This window comes from Pimephales promelas, chromosome 14, assembly GCF_988280905.1.
Source record: "Pimephales promelas chromosome 14, fPimPro1.hap1.1, whole genome shotgun sequence".
NCBI lineage: Eukaryota > Metazoa > Chordata > Actinopteri > Cypriniformes > Leuciscidae > Pimephales > Pimephales promelas.
The window spans coordinates 15511145-15538026 of record NC_142782.1 but is presented as its reverse complement, the minus strand read 5'-3'; the positions used below and the strand labels follow the sequence as shown (position 1 = coordinate 15538026).

General features: G+C 35.7%; 1 protein-coding gene and 1 long non-coding RNA gene across 4 annotated transcripts in view; both read left to right on the top strand.

Annotated features, from left to right (window-relative positions):
- gfra2a (GDNF family receptor alpha 2a) overlaps positions 1-17654 on the top strand; it is a 90706-nt gene extending 73052 nt beyond the window's left edge. Inside the window, exons 7-9 of one of the 3 annotated variants that reach the window (XM_039663429.2) lie at positions 2053-2216; positions 13613-13657; positions 14786-17654. In XM_039663429.2, coding sequence (XP_039519363.2) covers positions 2053-2216; positions 13613-13657; positions 14786-14896 — 320 coding nt within the window. In that variant the 3' untranslated portion in view covers positions 14897-17654. Of the gene's footprint in view, positions 1-2052; positions 2217-7654; positions 8525-13612; positions 13658-14785 lie in introns of those variants that run through there. The other 2 variants (XM_039663430.2, XM_089119483.1) reach the window with 2 other exon arrangements.
- A 1750-nt stretch (positions 17655-19404) lies between these two features.
- Positions 19405-22799, top strand: LOC148973703 (uncharacterized). Its single transcript, XR_016146485.1, has 5 exons — positions 19405-19454; positions 19838-19931; positions 20388-20536; positions 20988-21080; positions 21857-22799. It is a non-coding gene; the product is annotated as an uncharacterized LOC148973703 (long non-coding RNA).
- Positions 22800-26882: the final 4083 nt, after the last annotated feature.

The window sequence follows — 26882 nt, the reverse complement described above, 5'->3', positions numbered from 1 at the left end:
TAATATCCCATTGGAATCATATTCCTCCTTCCCAAATGCCCCTCGCCCATAGAGTGAACTGCCAGTACGCTGTTAACCTAAACAGTCTGAGAAAAGGATATAATAAGTTATCCTAGCCTAGTACCAATTCGTAAAATACCCTCCAACTTATGGGGCACTTCAGTGTCTCAGCTCAGACATCCATTAGAGATAGTATAGCCATAGTATAAATGAACAGTGCATGGTGATGCATTTTTCGCGATCAATAAATGTTCCAGGTTGACCTCTCTGCAACAGATCAACTCCGGTGCAGTATCCATGCACCAGCAGCGCCCGCGCCCACACCAGTTACTTTACCCCAAACGATCCTGTACTGTTGGTGGAGCCTGAAACTGATCTTTCTCCATGTGGTGGTAGTCAGATACTACTGGCCTGTCCCTCACAGGCTCAAATGCGTAACCCATGCTGTTAAAAGTGCTAATTTTTGTCTGTGTAAATAGGACCTGCAGCTGTTGTCTATACACCTTCGCGAGTCCTACCATGTCACGTCATGTGACGTCATTGAAATTGCAGCACTCTAATACTAATTAGCGCAATTTTTGTGTTGCTTAAAAAAAGCTATATTAATATTTTTTATTCAAATTTTTAGTGTCATTTCTTCTCATCTTTAAGATATTTTAGATTTAGTCTGAGAGCTTTCTGTCCCTCCATTTAAAATGTATGTACGGTATACTGTCCTTGTCCAGAAAGGAAATAAAGACATCAAAGTAGTCCTTGTGACATCAGTGGGTTAGTTACAATTTTTTGAAGCATCTAAAATACATTTTGGTCCAAAAACAACAAAAACTACGACTTTATTCAGCATTGGATTCTCTTGTTGTTCTGTTTCCGTTGTCAACATGCGTTCAGTTACGCTGATGATGTAAGATGCTGCTGACATGGCCTTATGACCTCCATGTCATGTGTCATGTAAGGATTATGAAGGTGTCATGTCAGTCTTATGCACACCTCTTCATGTAAAGTGTTACCAATCTGTTAAAGAAAGATTAACTTTATAATCCTTCAACAGACTTTATCACATTTCATATATATATATATAAAAATCATTATTAGAGATACAATTAGGAGGCAAATAAAAGAGAATGTAAGATGAAGAAATGCCAAAAAAAAAGTTTGACTGCTTGGCATGAATATCTTCCGGTGAGTGAAAGAAATAACAGCGTAAACGAAAACATAAGATAATATGCTACAGAGCTTCAGGCATTAGCACAGGAGACATTTCATCCGATATCCCACTGTGAGATAGGCTGACAGAGATTTTGAGGTTTTTCAACTCAAAACAAGCAAGGATACAGTATAATTCGCATGTTAATCATGGCTCTGTTACCAAAACTAGCAAGCTGCTTTCGTAGACTGCATTTTAAGGAATTGTAGGCACACTTCTGATGGAAGGGCTGTTGAAAAATGTCTATTTTGGGTGAATTGTAAGGCAGCATCACATATATCCGTGTTGTCAAGTAAAACTTGTTGTGGATTGAATGAGTTGTTAGCATGCCGAAAAGTAGTAAACAGTATTTGGGTCCTGATGTTTGACGTTAGCAAACTCTTTTAATTCAAACTCAATTAATTGTGAGTTCAAACCTCCTGTCTGCTTCATGTAAACAGCATTATACTATACTTATAGTGTAGGTACTATAAGTGAAGTTGTTGCCTATTAAACATGTTTCACGCTCAAGCATGAAGGCTTGAAAGGCTCACCAAATTGTGAGACAGCCTGTGTATGTGTGTGTGGTGAGGATGTGTGTCCTGGTTTGTTTTTCTTGCAATTAACTGATCCAAAATCTGCAAGCGTTGCAGGATTAGTATTTAGCTGAACTGCTGACCCCCATGTACAGCTAACTAATGCCTCATTCCTCACAAACTTGGAGAGGAACACACATATTACTTTTCTCCTCAAGGGACCTAGCGATTTAAACTCTCTCTGAATTTTTGACTTCCTACAGAAAAATACTCTTATGAAAATGTCCTTTGATTCTATGATTTATTTTCTCTTTTGTTTTTCTTTTCCTCCAGGAAATGCCATCCAGGCCTTTGGCTATGGGTCACTACCCAAGCCTGATCTTCATCCTACTACAAGCTCAGTGAAGCCTGATCTTGAGCCCACCGCCAGTGTCCCTAAAACAACCATGGAAACTGGGGAGGATCCCTGCATCATATCGTCCTGTCCGAATTTAAACGTAAGTCAAATTTGAGAGGGTCAGGAAGTTTTTGTATTGTATATTGCATCGAATTACAGGTAAGTTTATTGCAGTGTACTTATTTTATACTGTTTATCTACAGTAATTCATTTTTTTTGTATTGAATGTGCTTTTGTAGTGTACTTAAAATATTTCAAGTATATTTAAAAAAAACTGTACTTGCAGATAATATATTAATAATTAAATAAAGGCAACTTGCGTGTACCTAAATTTCATATAAAAATGCACTTAAAACCTACACAAGCGGGTCAAACCAGCACTCAAAATTGTAGATAACTGCATTTAATTTTAATTTAAAGAAATATTTTATTTTAAATTAATGGCAATTAACATGCAATTAAATGTCCACAAGTTCACACTTAAGTATAGTTGATATAAAAAAGTGTACTTCTTTTTGACAAGGTTAAGTCTAATGAGAAATGGATGTATCTTAGTCACTGATGCAGAAAAAGAAAGACAGCTGTGTGAATGAATTATACTGAACATGTTGCTTAGTAAATATTTAGATCTTACCACTAACTAAGCTGCATTTATACAGAACATCTATTAAACACTTTACTCATTATTTTCAGTCAAACATGCTGTATTAAAAAAAACATGACACCATATTTACACATAGGAATATTGTATGCTAACTGCTACTTTGCATTTAATTAGCATTGATTGGACTAGTTGACGATAGTCAAGCTATGAACAGCTGTAGAATAAACAACTGACAAGATATAAATTAGTTGACATTTGTACCTTTGTTTGGTTAATTGCACACAAACGCACACACGTTACGTTACTTTCACTCAGGTCTTTCACCTGAGTGTAAAATACTCTCCAGAGATGTTGATGGGCCCGTAATTAACATATTAAAGTTGAAAATGTAAATGATTGAGTGCGCCCCAGAAAACAACACAAATAGACAAGACAGAAAAATGTGTCCTCACAATTTCCCCAAGGAGCCACAAAACTGCATGTCACTATTTACACTGCATGATGTGTTTGTGTGCGTATGTGTAAGACTGTACGTGCTGGGCCAGTAGAGCAATGTTTAATTTATTGTAAAGAAAAAAATTATAATTAGTGCATTACCCATGCAGGAAGTTTTTAATCAGAGAATGCCTGAGGGGAAACTCTGTCAAACTTTACCATTCTCCAGCAATTCAAAATCGTGTCAGATGTGCATCACAGATTCACCCCATTGCTAAAACTCATATTTCTTTTCTTCTGGTCCCACTCAAACGAAAGATGAATAGTTTGCCAGGGGCCATTTTTCTCACTTTGACAGGTAGAGAGAAAATAGGCAAAGTCTCGCTCGGTTTACTGTGTTTTAATTCCAGAAGGGGTTTGGCATCACAGTGATTTTTGGAGGTGAAACTCAAAAGGGGTGCTTTGCTCTATCTAGCAGGTCCAATAGCACTTAAAGTTTGCCTGAGGCAGAAAGGATGTTCCCTCATAGAATCTACATGTAGAAGTGACATGTCTCACTCATGGGCACTACTGAGGGAAAGATACTTTTGGTATGAATTATTAGATATTCATCAATTTATTCATACTGTTTCTACAGCTAGAAAATAATAGAACAGAAGAATGGAATAATAGTAATAATCAAAGCATGTTTAAATGATCACAAGGAATAACTTTCATTTGCATGCACCAATCTAACAATACACATACTAAACATGTTATAAATATTTCATAAACAGCAATTTTCACCTAATTATATTTTTGTTAACAATATTTGACAGTCCCATGGCGCAAAGGAATCAGTGACATTGGATCGATTTTAAACAGAACGTTTAAAATTGACATTAAAAAAATTGGTTTTCCCAATGGTAATTTCCCCAATGGATTGAATCCTTAAATGGCTACTGGTTACGCTTTCTCCACTTATACGGATGTGGAGGTTGCCATTTCTTCTTTCAATAAGAACATATCTGATTTAAATCAGGGATTCTAAAAGGAATGTTTTGATGGTGTCAAACTTACAGCAAAGAATCACAAAATTATGCTACCTTCAAGTGCATATGGGAAATTCGTACTTCCATGTTGGGCATTCTTTATTACTATATGTCCCACATTTAAGTCATGAACCATCTTTGTTCGAAATCTGCAATTGCTGTCACTCGTGGAATTATCAATTTTACGTGAGTTGTAGTTCAACACCCTCGACATGGCACAGAGTGGATGAACACAATGTTTGAGGAGAGTGTGCACCTGTCAATCACCACGCCGATGTGGATACTGGCATTCAGAATCGCAGATTATTCTTTTTGTAAGTATAACCAACATAATAATTTTCTGTAGCCACTCCGATTTCCGAACAAAGTCTTTAGCATTTTACAGCGGGTGAATCTGTTGTCACTAATGATTGTCGTTTGAACTTTTCTGGATACGCCATAAAATTGATAAGTTTAATTATATCAAGTGCTGTGAGAAAAGGCTATAAATCTCCACCTCCGGCATCCTCACACGCAATATAGTCTTCTAGCTAAGACTCCTCCTTTATGAGTACAGATGTGACGTAATGACGCAAAGACATGCTCGAATCTCGCGGAAATCCACCAGTACCACTGGAGTTAAAAACATTAATACAAGCTTACCACTTTGAATCGAGCTAGGGCAAGCAGGTAGTTTTCAACACTGGCTGGTTATATGGCTGGTTTTCTCAAATATGTATTTTGGGCAAAAAACCTACGGACTGCAGCTTTAAAGGGCACCTATTATGCCCCTTTTTACAAGATGTAATATTGGTCTCGGGTGTCCCCAGAATGTATTTGTGAAGTTTCAGCACAAAATACCCTACAGTTAATTTATTATAACCATTTGAAAATGTCATTTTTGGGGCCTGTTTTAAAATGAACTGTTTTGGGGTATACAACCTTAAATGCAAATGAGCTGCATATCCCCGCCCTGCCTTTGGATGAGGGCGTCACTTGCATACCTATGGCAGTCGGTAAGCAGAAGGGCTGAGAGAGTGAGAGACCCGCTGTTTTGAATGTCATTGAGCCGTACATGTTTGAATCGGATTATATAAATAGTCTCTGATCAGACCCAGATGACGAAGAGACTCCGGCAGAATAAACACAAATGAGAATGGACTAGTATGTCTCGGTATGGTTATTTGATACATTTATGTACTTATAGAGTTGTAATCGCGTCCCCTTTGAAAATATGGCTGTGCAACACACACACACACACGTACACACACACAAACACTAGCCTTGGTGCAATTTTTTGAAACTACAAACATACTGTGATAAAGTTTTCTACGTACAAGCGAAATTACATTTATTAATGGGACCTGTTGCGTCATGTTTACTTGTCATACAGGTGCTTCTGTGGCAAATGTGAGAAGATGGAACTTACAGAACAAGAACATATATGCAGTTTTTAATACAATATCTTTAAATATATATATATATATATATATATATATATATATATATATATATATATATATATATATATATAAACTTGTGGTTACACACTATACAAACAAGGTTTAAATTATATACACAGACATCCTACGACGACAACTACTTTAGACGCATTTGTTGTTGAATTGGCTGGCATCAACTGAAAAGACTATTTGCTCAAAAATCATAAAATACACTTGCTGGAGGTGACGTTGGATTGCAAACAATAGACGACTATCCACACTTGAGGATTAACTTTGAAGCAAGACCTGCTTTGATTTGACCCTCGTTCACAAAACAGTCAGTCAGAAAATGATTCGCTCAAACATAAACTTATTTACGAAGGAAAGACGCCACTTTACACTTTACCAAAATACAATACAGCCACTGTGTTTTCAGTGGCTCTGATGTCGTAAATAAGTGAAAACTACTATGTACAGTATGTCATTATTACATCCCATCCCACAACACAACACTTATGTTTCGAGACATTACCGGCTGTCGTTGAAACAAAGGAGGATGGTATACAGATCACAGAGGGCGGGGTCTATGCCACAACCACACGTCAATCAAACCCCTTGCTCAATTCTACGTCACAAACCACTGAATCTTAGAACAGCTCGTTCTGAGACAGTGCATATAATTTATTGAGATTGTAAAAAAAAAAAAAAAAAAAAAAACCACTGGGTAGATTTGTATCATTCTAGGGTGGTTTTGCTCACACACTGCCAACACACATTTATGTTTAAACACCATGTAAAAGTGAATTTTCCATAATAGGTGCCCTTTAAATTCTATTGTGAACAATAAACCCGTATGGCTACATCTGAATTCATTAAATATAACTTCAATTGGTAATGTGCTCGGAACTCATAATTATGTTATTTTCGAGTCCACTTGAAGTCCCGATCAGAAAATTTGAAGCTGATACCAGTTCTGATATAAGTACAGTTTGAATTCTAATCACATCTTTATTTGTTCATTTATTTTACGTTTATTCTTAGTATGTTTGTGCTCTCAGTGAATTACCGCAATGACTCCGGAATGACTCAAACAGGAACCGTAACATGTAGCCTGATCTTAGTTTCCTTTTCCAAAGACTTTTATATTAGATAGTTCCTGTGTCCCTGTTTCTTATCCTGTAAGCACATACTTTTTCTTGTTGAATTATCTGCTTTGTTTTGTTAAAGTAAACAGCTGAAATTAGATCCAAATCTCCTTCTCCTCTTTTGTGGCCTGCTAAGCAACGGTAACATCACATTCAATATTTATGTTTTTTTTAAAAAAACATAATTATCGCATAATTATCTCAATTACAGGATGTCTCATTTGAATTTGTGAATTTTGAATGTCGATCACAGGGGAATGAATACAGGAGAAGAATATCGGCCCATTAAAACGATGACCAATCTCTTGGTACACCCATATTATGTTAATGTATTTGCTTTGATAATGCTTGCACAAAATTAAACTCTGAAACATATTTTAAGTTGATGTAACCAAGACTGCAGGTGGTATTTTTTTTATTAAAGATTGGAAAAGATTTTTATTAATCCCTGACTTTTCATGATCCGATCTTGATGGATGAAATCTAGCCACGCCCTGCTACATGAGCTAATGCTAATTCCAACTGAATGTTTTGCTTTGCTATAAAATGTGTCACAATACAACGTAAGAAGATTTTATGAGTATGTTTTAGTTTATACTTTTTTTTAAATAATTCATGTTAATTGTCAGTTCTTTGTAATTATTTTTAAAATGTACTAGCAATTATAAGTGAAAATTGTTTACAAGAAAATCCAACACCGATTTTGTTGTTGTTTGTTTTGTTTGTCATTGGCCTGCTGATCTGTGCACCTACATATGGTTTGTGAAGCTTGGTTTGTTCTCACAAAAAGATGAAAGTCCTGTGTACTAGGATGAATGCTAGTATTTCTATGTTGGTGTGTTTGAGCAGGGATGTATGTAGCGGTGCAAGATTGCATGTTAGTGTCTTTCTATGTGTTTCAGTGTAAACAATCAGGGCAAGTGTGAGACTTCTAATGCAAAGAGATGAGATGTGAATGAGTAGAAGACAAATGGAGGGAGATGTTGAAAAGCAAAGCGAAGAGATGGGGCATTAGCAGAGCTGTGAACAGAGATCTGGGCTGATGTCAACAGGCAGCTGACACACATCACTGCTCTCGCTAATTAATTGGCTTTTAGTCACTGTCCTCTGTTTCTCTCACCCCCACCAACATCCTCGCCTGTCAACACACAATTTCTGTCCCCTCCTTCGTATCTCGCTCTGTCTCTCTCTCGCTCTCTTTGCCAGCTGCAGTTCTGGCAGTTCTGGCTTTTGCCTAAGCCTGCATCTAATTATGCATGTTTACACAAGAGATGCTGAAAGTTCACTGCATGAGCTAACGCTAATTCAACACAATCACTTTATTCATACATCAGGTAAAATGACACATAAAACAAAATAAAGAGACATACCATACACAAACATGGATACGCAATTAAATATCGGTTACTGTAGTTGTATTTCCTTCGCCGAAACTCACTTTTAACTGATTTGCTGCTATGGGCAGTAACAGGAAGATATAGACATAATTGGGTGAATTCACTAAGATTGAATTGCACCTACCGAGAGTGTCTGTTTATTTGCACAAGTTGTTTTAGCACCCTATTCGCTTAATGAATTATGCAAATCGGGCAATTGTGCAAAACACAGCAAAAACACCTCTGTGCTCAATACAATCGGCACGGCACAATTCCATGTCATGAAATCTTGCAAGCTGGGTCTGAGTGATATGATCATGTTTTCCTTGTTTTTGTTTGTGTGGTTGTTTTTGTATTCTTCCAAAATTAGAATGTTAAATTAAATTATTATTTTTTTTAAATAAAATTCAACTCAATAAGGACAGATATTAAATTATTTTAAATAACATTATAAAATTAATAAAAAAAATCCAGTTAATACGATAAGTATACAGTAACAAAGTACTTAGACACTCCATTATTAATATTTAACATTAGTTAAAAAAATACAACTGCTAATTTTTTGTATCAAATTCATCGACTTACAGCCGTTAAATAATATAAACAGATACAACTTTTGATTTTAATAATGTATACGTAGATGTAGAAATTAACATTAACCAAGATTAATAAATGCTTTAGAATTATTTTCCATTGTAAGTTCATGTTAACTAAATGGAACTTTATTGTAGGCTACCAAGGACTCATTTAATTGATTCATTGAAACGGCATGCACTGAATTGGCTCTTTAGTGCACTAAACAGCAAGTGTCTGCTTTACTGTATGTGTGGTTATATTTTCATCATGACATCATCGTTTGAATATTAAACTCCTTAGTAGCTCAATGCTAATTGAATATGGCACATTGTGCAGCAATGCTAATTTACATTGAAAGAGGCGTGTCTATTGCAAAGAATCAAAATTACTTAAAATAACCACACAACAATTTTCACACTTTCTTATACTGGTTTACGGGTTGCTCATGAATAAGACGCGGGGGTTTGTGGTAAAATTCCGCCCGCACTTTAACAGCTCATATAATGCACTTACTTCACTTCACATCTTGAAATCACTCATTCTAATAGTGCTTCATGATCTACCTTTTAATCAGAGGAGGGAAGATTAAGATCGATTGAGTCTCGGGTAAATAGCATTGTGTGGAGAGAAGGCTGACTAAGGGAGCAGCGGACACAAATTGAGACACTAAATCCCTATGGGATACAGTCTTTTCCTCCTGGCCATTGTATGTGTTGTGGCTGTTTGGTTTTCTTGACTACAGCACATGATTAAACCAACACCTTTGTGAGATGCAAACATATGCAGGATGTTGCTGCAAGAATGTGATTTTAATTACAAATCGCAGAGAGGTGTTCTTGATATCTCTAGAAACAATTCAAAAAACCGAGACTGGCCATCGTCTTTGTCCACGCGCTATACTTTTGTCCTATCTTGAAGGTGTCGGGAGATGATTGCATCTCTTCTAAGCCTCAGTGGGCTTATTGCAAATGCCAACCTGGGCGCGCAGATGTTCTCCAGGCACGGCTGAAAGGTCTCAGTCTTTATTCTAACATAATTGAAAACAGATTTATTGGATTAGGGCGAGCCTGTGTCTGTGCGAGTGCACTAGTTCAATTCCATCGTTCTTTGTCATAAACAATGCTGCGGCGACGTCTTGACAAACAAGCTTTGATGACCTTGTTTGGGGAACAGAATTTTACAACATGCAGGAATAAATGTATGGCTATGAGTGAATAGGAAGAGAATGATTTGCACCTCCTTGCAAAGACCTTCAGAAGTACGAGGACTTATGAGAATTCAGTCAATTAAAAGAAGATGGCCAAAAGCGTTTGCTTAAAATAAAGCAAGATGAGTAGAATTGGACAATGTACTGTATGTCTGTCTATAGACGAATCCGACGAGCGTTCGTGTGTAGGCTGCCATCTTGTGGCGACGCCATTACTGAGCTGTTACACCGGCATAGACATAATGCACCGGTATGTAAACAAACCTCGGAGATAAGGTGATAACGCACCCTTGATGACAGCTACAGCAAGGCAGACTTGTTGGGTTGATGATGTTCGACATTGGCCTCCAGTCACAGATGAAGGTACAAACGATCTTACAGATTATTTATGAAAAAAGCTAGCTAGGCTAACGTTTGCTACCGAGGAAACTAAAAAAAAAAAAAAAAAAAAAAAAATCGGTCCATTTGGCAACAATACATAAATAAATAAATGAAATCAAATAAACAATTTCATGTTTTTCATTTGTGTCCACTATTTATCTCATTTTTACATTGCAACGGGCATGGGTAAAGTAACGTTACAGCTAGAAAGTATACACAATATCGACCAACTACTGTTTTTAAACCATGGAAAGAGGTCAATATAACAGCAGGAGAACAATTATGTCACATAACGTTACATTTAGCTCAGGAAAGCCATTTAATGACCATAGCATGTAAATTGAATAGAAAAAATAGCAAGAGAGGAGATTTTGCCGATCACTATCACACATTTATTATATTTTTTTTACATGTCATTAAATAATTGTTATTATACGAGAATGTCCGCGTATTTTACTCGCCCAGGAAATCTGTGTAAACCGTACGGCTCCAGACAGGGGCAGTCGACCCGGGGTATTCACAATGTTTTCTCTTCAAAATTGAAATTTTACTGCCACCATTGAAACAATTTATAACAGAAACTGTTTACCCACTCGACATTATACAAGGGCTAACGTTGTAACGTTAGTGACAGTCGTAAATCGCGAGCTGTTTATTCCTGTGGACGCAAGTTGCAACTAAAACAATAGGAGGCAATGGTGCAACGCTACCCAGCAACAGCTCAGTCATGGCGCCCGCTTACTTCCGGTAGTTTCGCCGGATTCGTCTATATTATATGAGTTTATTTAAAGGGTCATGAAACCCCCCTCTTTCAGCTCAAGTCTAGCTCACAATCATTCTGAAAAATGCAACTTAAATGGGCGTGGCTTGCTGTGAGAAGAAGGGAGGGAGTGGGTGTCGTATGGCCGTCACTGTCATCGCCAATGCCCCATGCATATCAACTGTCACTAAAAAGCAGTGTTAAAACGCGAGGAAATGCTAGATTTTTTATATAGCTGGCAAAGTTAAAGTCTTTTGAAATACACTGACACCTTATTATTGTCCTTTCAAAAGGTACTGAATGCCCTGCTACATATACAGTATTAGCCTACGATAATCGTAATTATATTTAAAACATATTAATGTAGGCTACATATATAAGTATAATGTCATCATAAAATATATAGTGGTTTATATAGACACTATAAATTGCATTTGAAAATTATTAATTTTCCGCTTAAAATCGTTCCATGCATAGCCTAGATCTACGCGCCCCTTGAACCCCCAAAATAAAGATGGCGGAGGTGGATGACTTCTCATTTTAGACCCGCATATACCACATCACTCGCAAGAAGTCCAGCATTCTCCACTTCTCGAAGCTCTCTCGAGAAAATGTTTGCGGCACACACTATAGTTTAGATTGTTGACTGTTTAAATGTGTCCGTAGTTGATGGCAAACCAACCATCCAGAGCCAGTCTAGCCCTGGCAGCATCACGGAGCAACATTCAATCCACTTGGACTTTGCATCATGAAAACAAACACTTCCCATGTGTCCCATGATTGCCTCTTCTCATCTACTATGTGATGTATCACAGTTTAACATGTCTGTCATTGGAAAGATCCACGTGGTGTCATGAATAATTAAGAGACCGTGTCTTCTCATAGGATATGCAAACATAAATAATTATAAGACACAGATGAGTCATCAACGCACTCACAGTGCACGGCCACGTCACACCCGTTGACGTGGACACGGTGAAGATTTTAAACCCGGAAGACGAAAAAAGAGGAAAAAAAACTCAACTTTAACCATTTTAACCCTACTATTAAATCTAACTGATGCTTGTCTTCAATGGTGATCAACACATACCTCTGTTAAAATCTCAGAAAATTTGTTTTGGGGTTTTATGACCCTTTAACAGAACTTGAACAGAATACAACACAACAGAACAGAATAGATCAAATTTCTAAGTGTCAGTGAAAAGCACTGAAAGAATACAGAACTTGCTGGTAACAATACGGGTGCATTAATAATATAATTCATGATTAACTAATGCACAAATAGTCATGAGTTAATGTATGACTCGAACTAAATCATTAATTAATGATTACTGCATCAGCAACTAATAAAGAGTCTCTATAATTAACAGATTAAGTAATACATGAATTGCTATTAATTCAATGTGTCATTGTGTATTAATTCCTTAACACATTTTATTAACTAATAGTGTAAATTAATGTGTTAATAACCACAATTAGTCAAAGAAAGCTATGCACTTCAACTTCCAGTTGTCTGCTTTGATTAATCATTAGCTAATGATTTGCAAAGGTTTCATTATGTTATGACTTTTCTTGTTGTGGCACATGGCTATTGTGCCTCAACAAGTAAAGTTAAGTATGAATTTAGTTAAGTATGAATTAATGCGTATTACAGTAATGCACCCATATTGTACAGTGTTCTCAAATTGCTAGTAAATGTAACAAAAGATTACAAAAAATGACAAGTAATATATTGAACTAAAAGTGACATTTTGAAGTAAAAAGACTGCAATAGTATTTGCGTGTACAATAAAAAAAAAATGTTCTTCTATTTTTATTAATTTAATTTAAATTCGGAAAATCTTTTTATAAAAAAAAATCTTTTTATAAAAATCTTTTTAAGAATAGTTTTCTTAAAAAAAGATAATTGTCGCTATTTACTCACTATCATGTACTACATTAATGGTCATCCTATTCATAAAATCCTCTTTGATGAAAAAAAAAAAAAAACATTAAACAAAGTTTCACATTAAATGAAATTAAATGACACAAATTTTCACGCTTTAAAAATGTTAATGAAAAATGTTAATCATATAAATCAGTGATTCTCAAACTTTTCAATCCAGGTACCACCTTTAAGCAAATCAAAATATCCAAGTACCATATTACAACAATATTCCGTCAAATTTTTTCAGCACTTTCAGCATTGAAATGAGTGGCATAATGACATATTTTGATTGATTTCCCTGTAGATCAGCTAAATCATGCTTCGGCATGAGCCTCATCAGTCCCTTTACCCTTTACAGATCTGAGTAAGAGCCCCATCAGAGCAGCACACACAGAGAGACACCCAAAAAATAATCGATAAAAAAAGACATATCAGAGAGTCTGGTAGCACTTCAAATTTAATTCATTGTCAGATGATAGATAAGATAGAATGATAGAATAATGCATTACAGACAGATAAAGTAGATCCTTTCAAACACAAGAAACCATCGTATTATACTTATACGTATTATACTTATATTATACATCGTATTATATAATTACATATTTTAAGGATAACCTTATTTCCTTGCAGGAATTTGAGTGCTATCAATCAAAAGACTACATCTGCGAAAATGAGGTAAGAAGTGCAGAGATGAAACTTTCCAAGCTAGTGAGGGGGGAAAAGGCTTGATGACTACCATGTGTCCAGAGCATCACTGCACCAGAGCATGCATTGTGGCTTTATTGTAAATGTGTTTTACAATGCACAGTCACTTGCATGAGCTGCAAAAGCTTCAGAGGGTTGGGGGAAATCTCACAAAAGCCGTCAAAAACTTGTCCGGGTCATATTATACACCAAATTATTAAATATTGTTAAGTATTAATGATGGTGTTAATAATAATATCGGTCAACTAATTGAGAATAATAATTCATATTACTGTAATATATGTATGTTGTTATAAGAATGAAATGGCAATCACCACTGAAAATAAAATAATGAATCATTCTATAATATTCAATAAATGTTATTGAGTAGTGAACATTACAAAGAAAAATGTTCAGAAGCATTTTGGTTGGTTTGTCAAACATATGCAACTGTAGCAGGGCTGCCAACTCTCACGCATTCAGCGTGAGACTCACGCAAATGAGCCAATTCTCACGCCATACTCCTGATTTCGACTAGTTTTACCACAAATTAGTTAAAATATGCCCTAATCTGATCTAGAGGGAGCGTGCATGCGAGACAGATGTTTTCTCCTAACCACGCACGACGGTGAAGAAGTCTCGAGCCAAGCTAAACTCAAAAGTTGGCAGCTCTGACCGTAGTATCATGAAAATAATTTCAATAAAACAACAACAATTCTAATAATAGTAATAACTTTCATCTGTAAGTCATATCATAAAGATCCATATCATATATCATTTTATTTTATTTTGTTGTAAAATGTGACCTGGACTTATGTTCACCAGTTTGAACAATGTCTGGTGTTACCTTAAAATTTAGTTTATGGTCCAATTCTCACCATGAACTAGTTGCTTATTAGCATGCATATTACTATATTGGCAGTTTATTGGTAATAATAAAGCACATATTAATGTGTTATTCTGCATATTCTACATCCTTAATCCCAATACCAAAACAACCCAAACTATTAATAAGCAGTAGTTAGGAGTTTATTGAGGCAAAAGTAGTAGTTAATAATAAAGTTGAGAACTGGATCCTAATCTAAAGTGTGGCCTAATATTTTGTTTGTTTGTTCACAGGTTCCTGGCACAAGAGTAGAGGTGCCCACGAATTCAGGTCCGGACACAAAAGCCCTAACTGATGTTTTGATGCTCGGTCTGTTTTTTGCTCTTGGAAACCTCACTATGTAGAACTACCTGAGCTTCATAAGCCAGCACAGTGAGGCCAAGGCTGATGGAAACCCCCTCATGATCATCTTCAGACCAAACTCACGCCTTTCTCCTTTACTGCAGCTTTCTTTCTTTCTTTCTTTCTTTCAAATAAACACCAAACAGAAAGAACACAGAGACACATATCGAAAAGTCTGCTGCATCTTTGCCATGGCCGATTGAGAAAGTTGCACAGCGAACAAGGAAACGGCCAAGAAACAGATATTGTGTACTTAGCCGCTTGATTCCAAAGTCGAAGACCTGTAAGGCGCCTGATTGGTGGACCTGCAACTAAAGACCCAGGCACAAAGCTTTCCAGTCTACTGTGCTCCTGCCGCCCACACCCCCCATAAAAAGGGCGTCTCGCAACACCCATCAGGGCTGAATTAGCACTGTATTACACCATTCTCCATCCCGGCCCAATGCCCATTTATTGGATTTGCCACGCTCTTCTTTGACAGCTGCTTTAGCTTTCTCATTGTGATTATTCCTTTTCAGTTCTGTCTTTTTTCCTTCTTTTGTCCACCAGTCGAACAGGAGTAATTACTTTCCAGTGGTTCTTTTAAACGTGAAGTGTTTGAAGTTTAAATCTGTACCCTGTCGACACTGCGCAAGGTGGATGTCACGGGCGACAGCTCTCTTAGTCACATTCTCTATTAGCTTGACAGATTTGAAAAAGAAAAGGAATGTTGAGATGAAGTTGATGAAAGCCTACCAGAGGATCAACAGGAGAAGCAGATCTTTGCAAGCGGCTTCCGTGTGGGTTCGCCATGTCGATGGGCTGCCCACACATGTATAATTTTGTCTGTGAATATGAATGTTTTTCTTTCCAAAAGTACAGCTGTTAATTATTATGTGTTATCTTTAAATGAAAGACGAAGAGAAACCCTAGAGAAAGTTCTAGACGAGCAGCGGGAGTGACAAGAACTGCATGACTGAGAAAAACCTGGAGGTGCTCATAGTCATGCCACTAAGCATTAATAGTCGTGGCATAATCTGTCTTTGGTTCTACACTAGAAAAAGCATTCAACCGTTTTGGGACATTCATCGTCATGTGAATCATTGTGTGCAATTTCTGATGTGGCCTTACTCTTTGTTTTACCTCCTCATTATTTTCTAGCCGCTGTGTGGAGAAGGTCGATGCAGAGTTTTGATGTTCGGGATGTTTCTAAAAACGTACTCAACACAATTCACAGGTTCAGTAAATGCACTAGAAACATATGACTCTTTTATCAACATTCCAAACACTGAAGTTATTAACAAACAGACATCGATTTCAATACATATAAATGTAAAGGTCAAAACTAAAAAAGATTTATATATTGTGTCCTAAGCTTGTTATATACGTACAATTGCAAAGCAAATGATAAATATGAACATTCTTTGTGTAAATATGACACTAATGCAATGGAAACACATTAAAGATATGTCGTATCAGTAGGGGATCCATCTGACAAAACAGATAAACATCAACAGGCAAACCTTTTTTTTTTCATGAACAGATTCAATACTTTTAGTACCAAACGATTTATGAGTATTCTAAGATTACATTGTTTCTAAAAGGATGCAGTGATGTAATAATCAGCTCTATTTTACCAGATGCTAAAATTAAATAATAATCTTTTCTCATTTGGCGTGAATGTTCCAAGACGTAAGGTCTTTGCACACTCGGTCCGAAATTATCATCCGGAAATTTCGCATGTAAAAAAAAAAAAAAAAAACCACCTCACGCTGTGTCAATCATGTTTACACACTGCCAAAAAATTTGGATCGGGTTGGATTTTCTGTGTTTTTCGCATCCGTAGCAAGCATTTTGAGAGGTGTTTTGACAATTCGGAGCCACCGAATAACGAATGCGAAAAAACGCATATGAAAATTTCGGACTCTGTCTGCAAGGACCATTACTTTTGTTGAAACATCTGGAATATAGATATATATAAATATAAACAGTATATTTTTTTGAAGTATGCTGCCTTTTTGAGAAAAAAAGTATATATATATTTTAAGAGGCAGGTTTGTCATTGTTGAGTGAAAACAAGAACACATTCAAATGATCCTGTCACCAGACACTGAAATCGCAATCCTTGCTTTGAAAATTTTCAAAACTGTGCTGTCATATTCGGTGGGAACAAAAGTAGCGATGAATGAAATCTAAGAAACAAAATGGGAATTCTCTAAAAGGTGTCAGTTCACATTTAGTCATACAACCTCTTAACAAAAAAAAAAAAAGCAAAAACAAAATGAATTTGAATCTCAGTGTACCTGAGATGAGAAGCATCCGCCACACACTCCCAAAAACAGTGGTGATACTGTATTGTATATCAAAAAGGCCTACTGGGGTTTGGATAATGTTGTGACTGGTTGATACAGAAGCGTGTGATCGTTGAGTGTGTGTAGCCTAAATGTACAGTACGTTTGTGTATAAGATTTTTAGCTATGGTCAGGCGGGGAGGGGATTTGGTATCAGGATGAGACCATTTGACGAATGTAAGTTTCAGATGCAAAGAAATGAACTATGAAAAAGAGTAGCACTTCACAGAGACATTCAATGGAGCTTTTGCTGTGTCACATGACTTTGATAAACCATTGTGATTTGATCACCTCTGGAATTAGCAGAGTTCTACGTCATCTCATCACTGCTTTGATGTAAGGGTCACCTCCCTTTGTAGAATGCTGTGAGCTCCAGATATGCTAATGCTGTGCTTGTTTCCTGATCAATAAAGCCACTTCAATTTTTTTACTGCTGTTCACATTTATTATGTGTTGAGGACAATGATGATGGGCAAAAATATCTGTGCTTGTTAATATAGATTTACCAACCCAGGCTCACTGGAAAAACTCAACAGCCCAGCAAGATACATTGCTCCATGTCCAATGAGTGGCTCTATGAATGGTTCAGATTTATCCAAAACAGATGAACGTTGCGTTCGTATCGCATGCAGTTCGGAAATTAAATGTTCGGTGACTCCCGCTAAAAGATTTGTGTTTGAAAATAACGTACCACCTTCACTAAACCTAACCTATAATGTTAACAAAAGCAAATGTGTGATAAAAAAAAAAACAATTTGCTTCTACAAGTCTTTGCACTCTTTTATCAAGCGCGGTGACTCGTGTTTCATGGGACTCGTACCCTCTGTATCACATGTGCAACACTGTAGGTGAGCTACTGAGCAAGTTTACTACATAGGAAAGCCATATGTGGAGCTGATTATGTGATGCAAAGATTAAATGTATTAATTTGCAAATCATGCACTATGATAAAAGTGTCATTACATAGTAATGTGCAAGGAACCACAAAAAAATAAATCTTTATTTATAAACGGGTATCACAAATATTTCCTATTCATTCAATTGGTCAGTCAAACAATAGCCATGCCCCAAAATCACACTATTTGTTGAGCTGTTGTTGGGTATTTCAAGGTACTCGTATAAAAGGAGCATTGTTTTACAGAGCAAGAAGGTATAACACTTCTTTCTTCAGCTGGAATAACAGTATTTTAGGCTTAGTATTACAGTTTTATCTTTAATATACAATAGTTTTGTTTTTGCTTTTTTGTTTTTTTTTGTTGTTTTTTTCATATGGTATAATAACCCTATAGTTAAACATTATGAAAACATAATTTTGTCATCACTATTGCTGTTTTCGGGCACGTTTTTGGGATTGCAAGATTCATGATAGATTCCAGTTTCCACCAGTTAAATTATACCACTGACTGCTGGTCTTGATGTTTTATAGTGTACTGGTACACTGTAAACCCTAATGTTGTCTTTACTTAAACAATCAAGTGTACTTGACTAAACATTACTTAAAATGTTGCATTTTGGCCCTGTCACTCAAAAATATAAGTTCAAATAACTTTTTTACCTTCAAAATACGAAAACTTAAGATTTCAAGTGCTGTGAACTCAAAATAATGATTAAACCTTACAAAAGGTCATTTTCAAAAATGTCTTAACTGTGAAATGATGATACATTCATTCATGCTTTCTTTCAAGTGCAAGGTGTCATTCTTATTTTACCAGTAAACAAATGGCTTTCATTTTACAATTATTGATCGTAATGGAAATAAACTGATGTTTATTTAAAAAAAAAACTGATACTTTAAACTTGACAAATAAACTTTATTACCCATATTCAAGTGCTTTTGTAATACTGGGGGTTGCACAATTTTCATACATTTCACGTGCACATATTTGCCACGCGCCAAAATGCATCACATCAGCCAACAACCAAGTCACAATAAAAAAAATAAAAAATAAAATAACAGAAATACAGCGACGACACATTATGTTGAACGTTAAATCAAATTCATTTCAAAGGTTTAAAACGTCTCTCTCTGATCTTCCTCTGATGCGATATGTCACGCAAGCAGTTCTGCATGGCAACAAGAGAACTAATGCGCTGATTGGTGGATTACAAAATTGGTGATTTTCGCATCGTCTCGTCAGTTGCTGACACCAGTTCAAATGTGAAGACAAAAAAAAAAAAAAAGTTCAAATGTGAAGACGGGACGGGAGTTATTCTTTGTGTAACATTCTCGGTAAGTACAATTATTAAGATATAAAGTTATTTTGTATGACTTTTTAACTCAGAAATATGTTTATTTAAATCCTTGCACGGTTAATAAAAGAGAACGCAGCCATAACGTTAATTAGTTCCTGGTCAAACTTTTCCAACACGTTTTATGTGATGATATGATATCAAACGATTCTTTAATTTATTAGTTTAACTGTGTAATCGTGTATTTCTCGGAAAAAGAACATAGTTAACTAACGTTAACGTTATTTGAGACCAGTCAACTTTGTGATGTTTTTTTCTGGTCAATCTTTTGACAATCTCGACATTAATTAACAGTATTTTCTTCATGACTTTGTGATAGTATGATTATTGAAATGTCAACTGCTTATTTTCTTATTTTACTAGTGAGATAGCTACATATTCGACGATCTTTTTTTCTGTGCAAGAAAGAACATGGCAGCTATGCACAGACCATGTGGGTTATTTTTCCCGGGCAAAGGTCAGTTTTACCAGTAACTTGCAAATATTTTCATGATACATTTCTGATTTTGACTTGTAAAACGTAAAGTATCTATCACAAGTTGTAAGAACATTTGTTACTATAGCAACGAGTCTTGAACGAATAGTTCGTAGATTGTAAAATTAACGTCACGCTTGTCACCAATAATTACAGCGATTTAGTCATATGGAAAATACTAGTATAGTATCAAGTCAATGCGAACTAGCAACTTTTGGTTACAAACATTAAAAATTTTACTTTTCGTTTTCAGCAGAACAAAGAAAGCCATGCACACAACTGTTTGAGCATGAATAGGCTATGATCATTTTCACTTTTGAGTGGTCTATTCCTTTAACGTGTTAAAAATATTTCTTAGCCTCTACATTTGTTTCCTAATTATAAAGCATTTCAATGTGCACGCTAATGTGATTATGTGATCTGCTCTTATCTCCCCAGTTCAACAGAATTGCTGGCAAAAAACCTAAAGCAGGATTTCTACGAGAACCTTGATAGATATAGTCCACGGTTCATGGACCTTTTTTAAGCCAAAAGGGGGACTCCTGGTCAGTAACGGTTACTTGGCTAACTTTTTGAATCAAATAAAGGTTAGTAATGGTTAATAATAATAAACAAGGTTTTGTCTTATTTTTAAGATAACTTAAAGGATAACTTTTACTCACCCTCAAGTTGTTCCAAACCTGTATACATTTCTTTGTTAACGCTGAACACAAAGGAAGATATTTTGAAGAATGTTTGTAATTGAACAATTTTGGGTACAATTGGTGTTCTTAGTATTGTTATTTTTGCAATGTTGGCCCAAAACTGCTTGGTTACAAACATTCTTCAAAATGTATTCTTCCTTTGTATTCAACTGAGCAAAGAAAAGTACAGGTTTGGAATAACTTGAGGGCGACTAAATGATGACAGAAATTTCATTTTGGGGGAACTATATCTATATATTTAAGAGCATTCATTTAATCGTATATTCTTACAAAAGTTCTTCAAATATATTGATTAGTTGTTGGCATTAATGGAATTTTGTGTTTTCCTCCAAAGTTAGCCCAGCCAACGGAGGTCCTAACCCTTGTAATTCAAGGACTACCTATCATGCTTGGAGATGATGGTGACTCTTTCTTCAAGTCATGTTTAGTAAGTGCATCTGTTCTTCACGTGTTAACATTAAAACAACCACCTGTGCTCCCATTAGTCTAAGCATTTGTCAAGCATTTGAAAATCATGTTGATTTTAAAGCAATAGTTTCCCGAAAAAATTAAATTTGCAGGAAATGTTCTCACCTTCAGATTATTCAAGATGAAGAAGAGTTTGTTTCTTCATCTGAAAAGATTTGGAGAACTTCAGCATTGCATCACCAGCTCACAAATTGATCCTCTTTAGCAAACAGATGCTCAAACTTGTTCAAACAGCTGATAAAAACATCACAATAATCCACAATTAATCCACACGTTTGCTCTTTCGACTCTTACTTACAACACCCATTCGCTACAGAGGATCAATTTGGGAGCAAGTGATGTGATGCTACAGTTCTCCAAATCTTTTCAGATGAAAAAACAAAACAACAACTCTATATATTTAATGGCCTGAGATTGAGTGCATTATCATGTTTGGGTGAACTATTCCTTTAAAATACAAATGTAGCCAGTTCTATTCCTTTAAAATACAAATGTAGCCAGTTCTTCAAATTAATAAATGTAATTTATACTGCATACTTAAAAAAAAAAAGTATTGTCTTTGCTGGAAACATGTACATTTTCATAAAGTCAAATGCGTACTTGTCCATATAATTTGGGATTAAGGTTAGTGCTATGTGTGTTTTTAATAAATCTAGTGCACGTTCTGATAAACATCAATTTATAAACATTTGATTCCTGATCGTAATACTCTATTTATGTCTGTTTTTACACTAGGTGTCTGATCATCGCAACTCCATCCTTAATGTGCCAGTGGGCATCTTATTTGAGGACACTGACCTTCAGCCCCCCAATTCCTTGTATTTAACTTCTACAATTGGAATAATAAAATGCTGGACCTCCCACAGGCTATGTGTCTCCTCTTCGGTCTGATCTACGAACTTGAACTGAATTACCCCAAATCACTTGGCAACACGTTTGATTTCATCCAGCGTGTGTTAATGTCAATGGGACAATATTCTCTCAAGCCTAAATTGCAGTCTCTGGCAAACCAGCTTTTTGTAAAAAAAAACAAAACAAAAAAAAAACTTCACTTTGAGACTTTAACACCACTCTGAGAATGTTCTACAAATGATTTGCAGGATATATATACCATGTATTGGTACCATTTTTACTACCTCTTCAGTTTTGTGACCCAGAAAATATTTGTTTAAAAAAAATGCCACTTTGAGACTTTAATATTTCTGACAATGTTTTGTGAGGGAAAATGGTTTAAATTGTGAAATGCTCTATAATTAATGTGCATTAGTCAGTTTAGTACAGTACCATTGTTGGTAACAATACCTCTACAGTGTGTTCAATTACAGTATAGCTTGTACTGTAATATTGTGCAAATATTTGGTCAAAGACAGTGACTATGGTCAGTATGCTTTACTTATTTTGCTGTGATTGCATAAAGCTTAAACCAGTAAAATGTTAAAAGAATGTACATTACGTGTAAATGTTCAGTACATTTACAAAAATCTGAGACTTAAGTGTATTTTGTAAGTGATCAGAGTTGTACAATTGATATTGCACTACTTAATGTTAGATACTGTTGCCACATTTAAAGTTATGTACAGTGTGAGACTCATTTCCATTTGAAATTTTGGTCAATAAAGACTCAAAAGATCAATATGTTGTTCATTGTTTTATGTAAGTGCAGTGTGCATACAGCTTACAGTCAAAAATAATAGCTTTAATATTTTAAAATAATATTACAGTAACATTTTCATGTTGAGTTTACTAAAATATACAAGTACAATTGATATTAACACTAAGTTAAGTGAACTTTATTGTTTAAGTGTATTAAATAATCATCAAGTTTGGTGAACTAAACAATTTAAGTCAAGTCTACATAACTACCAAGTTAAGTAAACTTAAATATGCAAGTTTTGGGAGACCCCATTACTCAATTAAATTGAGGGAACGAGTTTACTCAAATCAATTGAGTTAAATCAACTTATTAGGTTTTTCAGTGTATAGAGTAATATATGCCTTTGAGATGTTCCCATCTAGTTAAAAAAAGAACAGATTGCATCCCACTTTCCTTTATATCCACCCACTCAATAAGCTTTATCGCACAATGTTAAGATGTTATCAGGTCATTTTGTCCAACTTCATCTCAAGAGACATTACATTTGTGAGCAATTTCTTCACTGGCTATTTTTTTTATCTTCAAACACACTGTTGGAACAATATTTGACCAATATATATTTAAGGATCCATTTGGGATCCAACTTCATTAAACAGAATTTGGTCTGAGCAGGGTCTATATTGGAAGCTAAATCTCAGTAATTGACAGTCTGTGAATTTGGCAAACCTAAGATCATTACAAATCTGTACAACATCTAAACTTGGGAATATGTATGTAGACTGTATGATGATGGCATCTATTAAATTGTAGGCTACGACACAAGTTAGTATTAGCATTCACTAGTGATAAACTGGAGCAAGATGAATTTCATTTTGGCAATTGGGGTCTGAAAAAAAAGAGGAGGAAGTGAAAGAAGAAAAATGGAAATAGAGGTAAGTAGTTTTAAGATTTAGCATTGATCAATAAGGCATTTCATGTAGCATTTGTATTGTATCGTCTTAGAACCTCTCACTGTACGACGTAGGATCGTAGCCACGACCACAGAAATCGCCATGATTGGTCATCTTGTGTCTGGGACAGCCCAAAATCATACAATTTGTACCATGCATTATAATGGATAGCTTGTGCTGTATGTAATGGTTATATCCTTTGTCATTTTATTTCACCATTTAATCCCAAAATGAAATACATCTGCAAGCGAAAACACCCAGACTGAGACTCATACACTTATTGAATATCAACAAAGCACTTTTTTTATTTCCTGCAGAAATGGGTCCTTTACATAAATGAGAGGCTAATCAGTTTCTACCGCATATGAAATGTATTCATACACTATGTATAGCCACTTGTACGTGACGCCCCTATAAAGCAGCCTGTTGATAATCCAGACAGCAGTAGGGTGGAAGAGATAACACTCCTTTATCTAGACTTTTATTTATTGCATCAATCGAATCTAAATACGTCTTGGAGAGAGGAGACGAGAGGCACATGACGTAAAACTTCCAATCTGAATATGAGTTAAGGTATTGCCTGTGTTTGAGTTTAATGGCATTGTCAAATGTGATGAAACAGAGACAAAGCAATCCATACCCCCTGCTGTTTAGGCTGTCTTTGGTTCAGTGTGTGACAGCTGCATTTTTCACTTTGAGTTTCATTCCATTTCTATCAAATATGTCAGTGCATTTGCCACGTCTGATCTTAAAGCGCACAAAATATGTGTGAAGTCATTTCAACACATTTCTAAAAATATTTCAGCACTGCAAGTTACTAATTTTGCAGTCACCTTCACCTCTGATATTGGCGAGCAGTCGGTGACGAGCTTTAAGCATTTGACTTCCCTAAGATGTCTTACCATCTGCCAAGCTCTGCATGTTTCTGCCTCTGCTTTGTGCCAGCTTATAGACTTTACAAACTCTATAATTTCCATGTCTTTTCCATCTTCTCTTAGACCTACCAAAAATAACCTCTGGAGCAAGAACACTTCATTTTGAAATGATTGTGTAAATCACAGGTTATTCACTTGGATATTTTCTATTTGCACTATTTTATCTTAATGAAGAAGATACAGATATCATTGTTGTTGTGATGTAGAATTACAGATGGAGATTATGGCTGAGCAGAAGTGGAATTTTTTTTTTTCTCCGGTCAAGTGTAATTGCTTGGAAAGTGTTAAGCATTTCTTTTAGAATTTTTACCTCCTAGAATAATTTGACAGTCTGCCTCTACTGGAACATTACTAGTCAAATCGTCCTTCCAAATAGATTTTTTTTTTTTTTTTATTGTTTTATTTTTTAACAATCTCATGAAAAGCCAGTGGCTCAATCTTTGAGGTAATTTGTTCCACTGGCAAAGTCACATAACAACATTCACCATGCTCCAGAAAACACATTATCTTCAATATAGAGATATTTCTTCTGTTTTCATGATATATATATATATATATATATATATATATATATATATATTATCGTTATCGTTTCTCAGAGTTTAGGCACCTGTGTAATAGTTGCCAAGACTATTCAACTCAAACGTACCAAACCAACAACTACTAATCACACATACAGATTTTGCACGGGTATTTTATAATATTTTAATATAATACTCTAAAATCTGTCAACTTAATTTAGAACTGGTGATCATGACTTAAAAAAATTAGCTTCCCAAACTGAGTTCATTAGAAAATATGGTTTCTTAGATGGCCGCGCTTTATTTTCAGAAAACTGTGTCTAGCGCTGACAAGGAGTAGTGTTGTGTGAAAAAGTGCAATGTTGTGGCTTTAATGAGTGTTTATGAATATGTGCTGACGCACGTGATTAATGCCGTGGTATTCTGGGTAGTGAATGGTGCGGACTAGGCATGTTTTATCCAGTACATATCTGAAATAATTAGCACTTCATCTGGCCTCTGAAACCATTGAGCTGAGTCAGACAGATACACACAGTCAAGATATAATGTGGTGATACACACACGCACACAATTAAACAAGCTACACTGACACACATGTGCAAAAATCAGCAGTTCTCTATCAGCACAATACACTATCTAAAATATACTGCAGACTGAAAGTTCTAAAGCCCATTTCAATTACATTACAAGTCACATAAAATAGTATGAAAGCTTATTTTTGCCATGAAACAAACACAAAAAAGGTGATTGGCAACATTTTGCTTCACAATTAGTTTATATTTCCCAATTTGGATTCCCTTCTCTGCCAGGTGGTCCCCGGAAGGAGAGAACGGAGGATTTAGTCCCCTTGCCACTACTGCTGGAGTTACGCTCTGCTCCTCAGCGAAAAAGCAACTAGTGCTTGGTCACATATGCGCACGGACTGAGCTAGCCTCGTACATGTCCATGAATGCTCTGGCCTGATAGACGTGTAGCAGCGCCATGGCACGCAAAGAGGGGGCTTGCCCACAGGCTTTGTAAGCTCTGCCCATAGGAACGGACGAGAATGGGCGCAAACACTTGCATTTTCCTATCAGACACTCTTTCATGGTCTCCGTGAACTGAAGCGTGAGACCTAAAACAAAATATAGCCTATATAGGCTAAAGCTTGAAATGTCCACTTTAAAACAAACTAATTTGAATAGAATACCTTCTGATTATGTAATCCGTATGAAAGGTGCATTTCTCTCTAAAGGTGGATCCGGAGATATGTTTTTAGCCGACACTGATTTAGAAAACAATAGTTTATTAATAAACAATTAAAATTCCCTTATATATATATATAAATATATATATATATATATATATATATATATATATACAGTGGTATGAATAAGTTTTGGCACCCATGCTAAAGTTGCCTAAAAAGAGGAATAAAAAAATCATCTTTTGGATATTGATCTTAATGCCTTAATTAGAAAAATGAGGAAAACTCCAACCTTTAAGGACACAAATTTTCTTTGTGAATGAATAATGTATCATAAATAAATAAATGTTTTTCCTTAAAATACAGGGATGCATAAGTCTGGGCACCCCTATGTTAAATTCCCATAGAGTCAGGCAGATTTTTATTTTTAAAAGCCAGTTATTTCATGGATCCAGGATAATATGCATCCTGATAAAGTTCCCTTGGCCTTTGGAATTAAAATATCCCCACATCATCACACACCTTCCACCACACCTAGAGATTGGCATGGTTTTACTTCAGTTAGCCTAATAGCT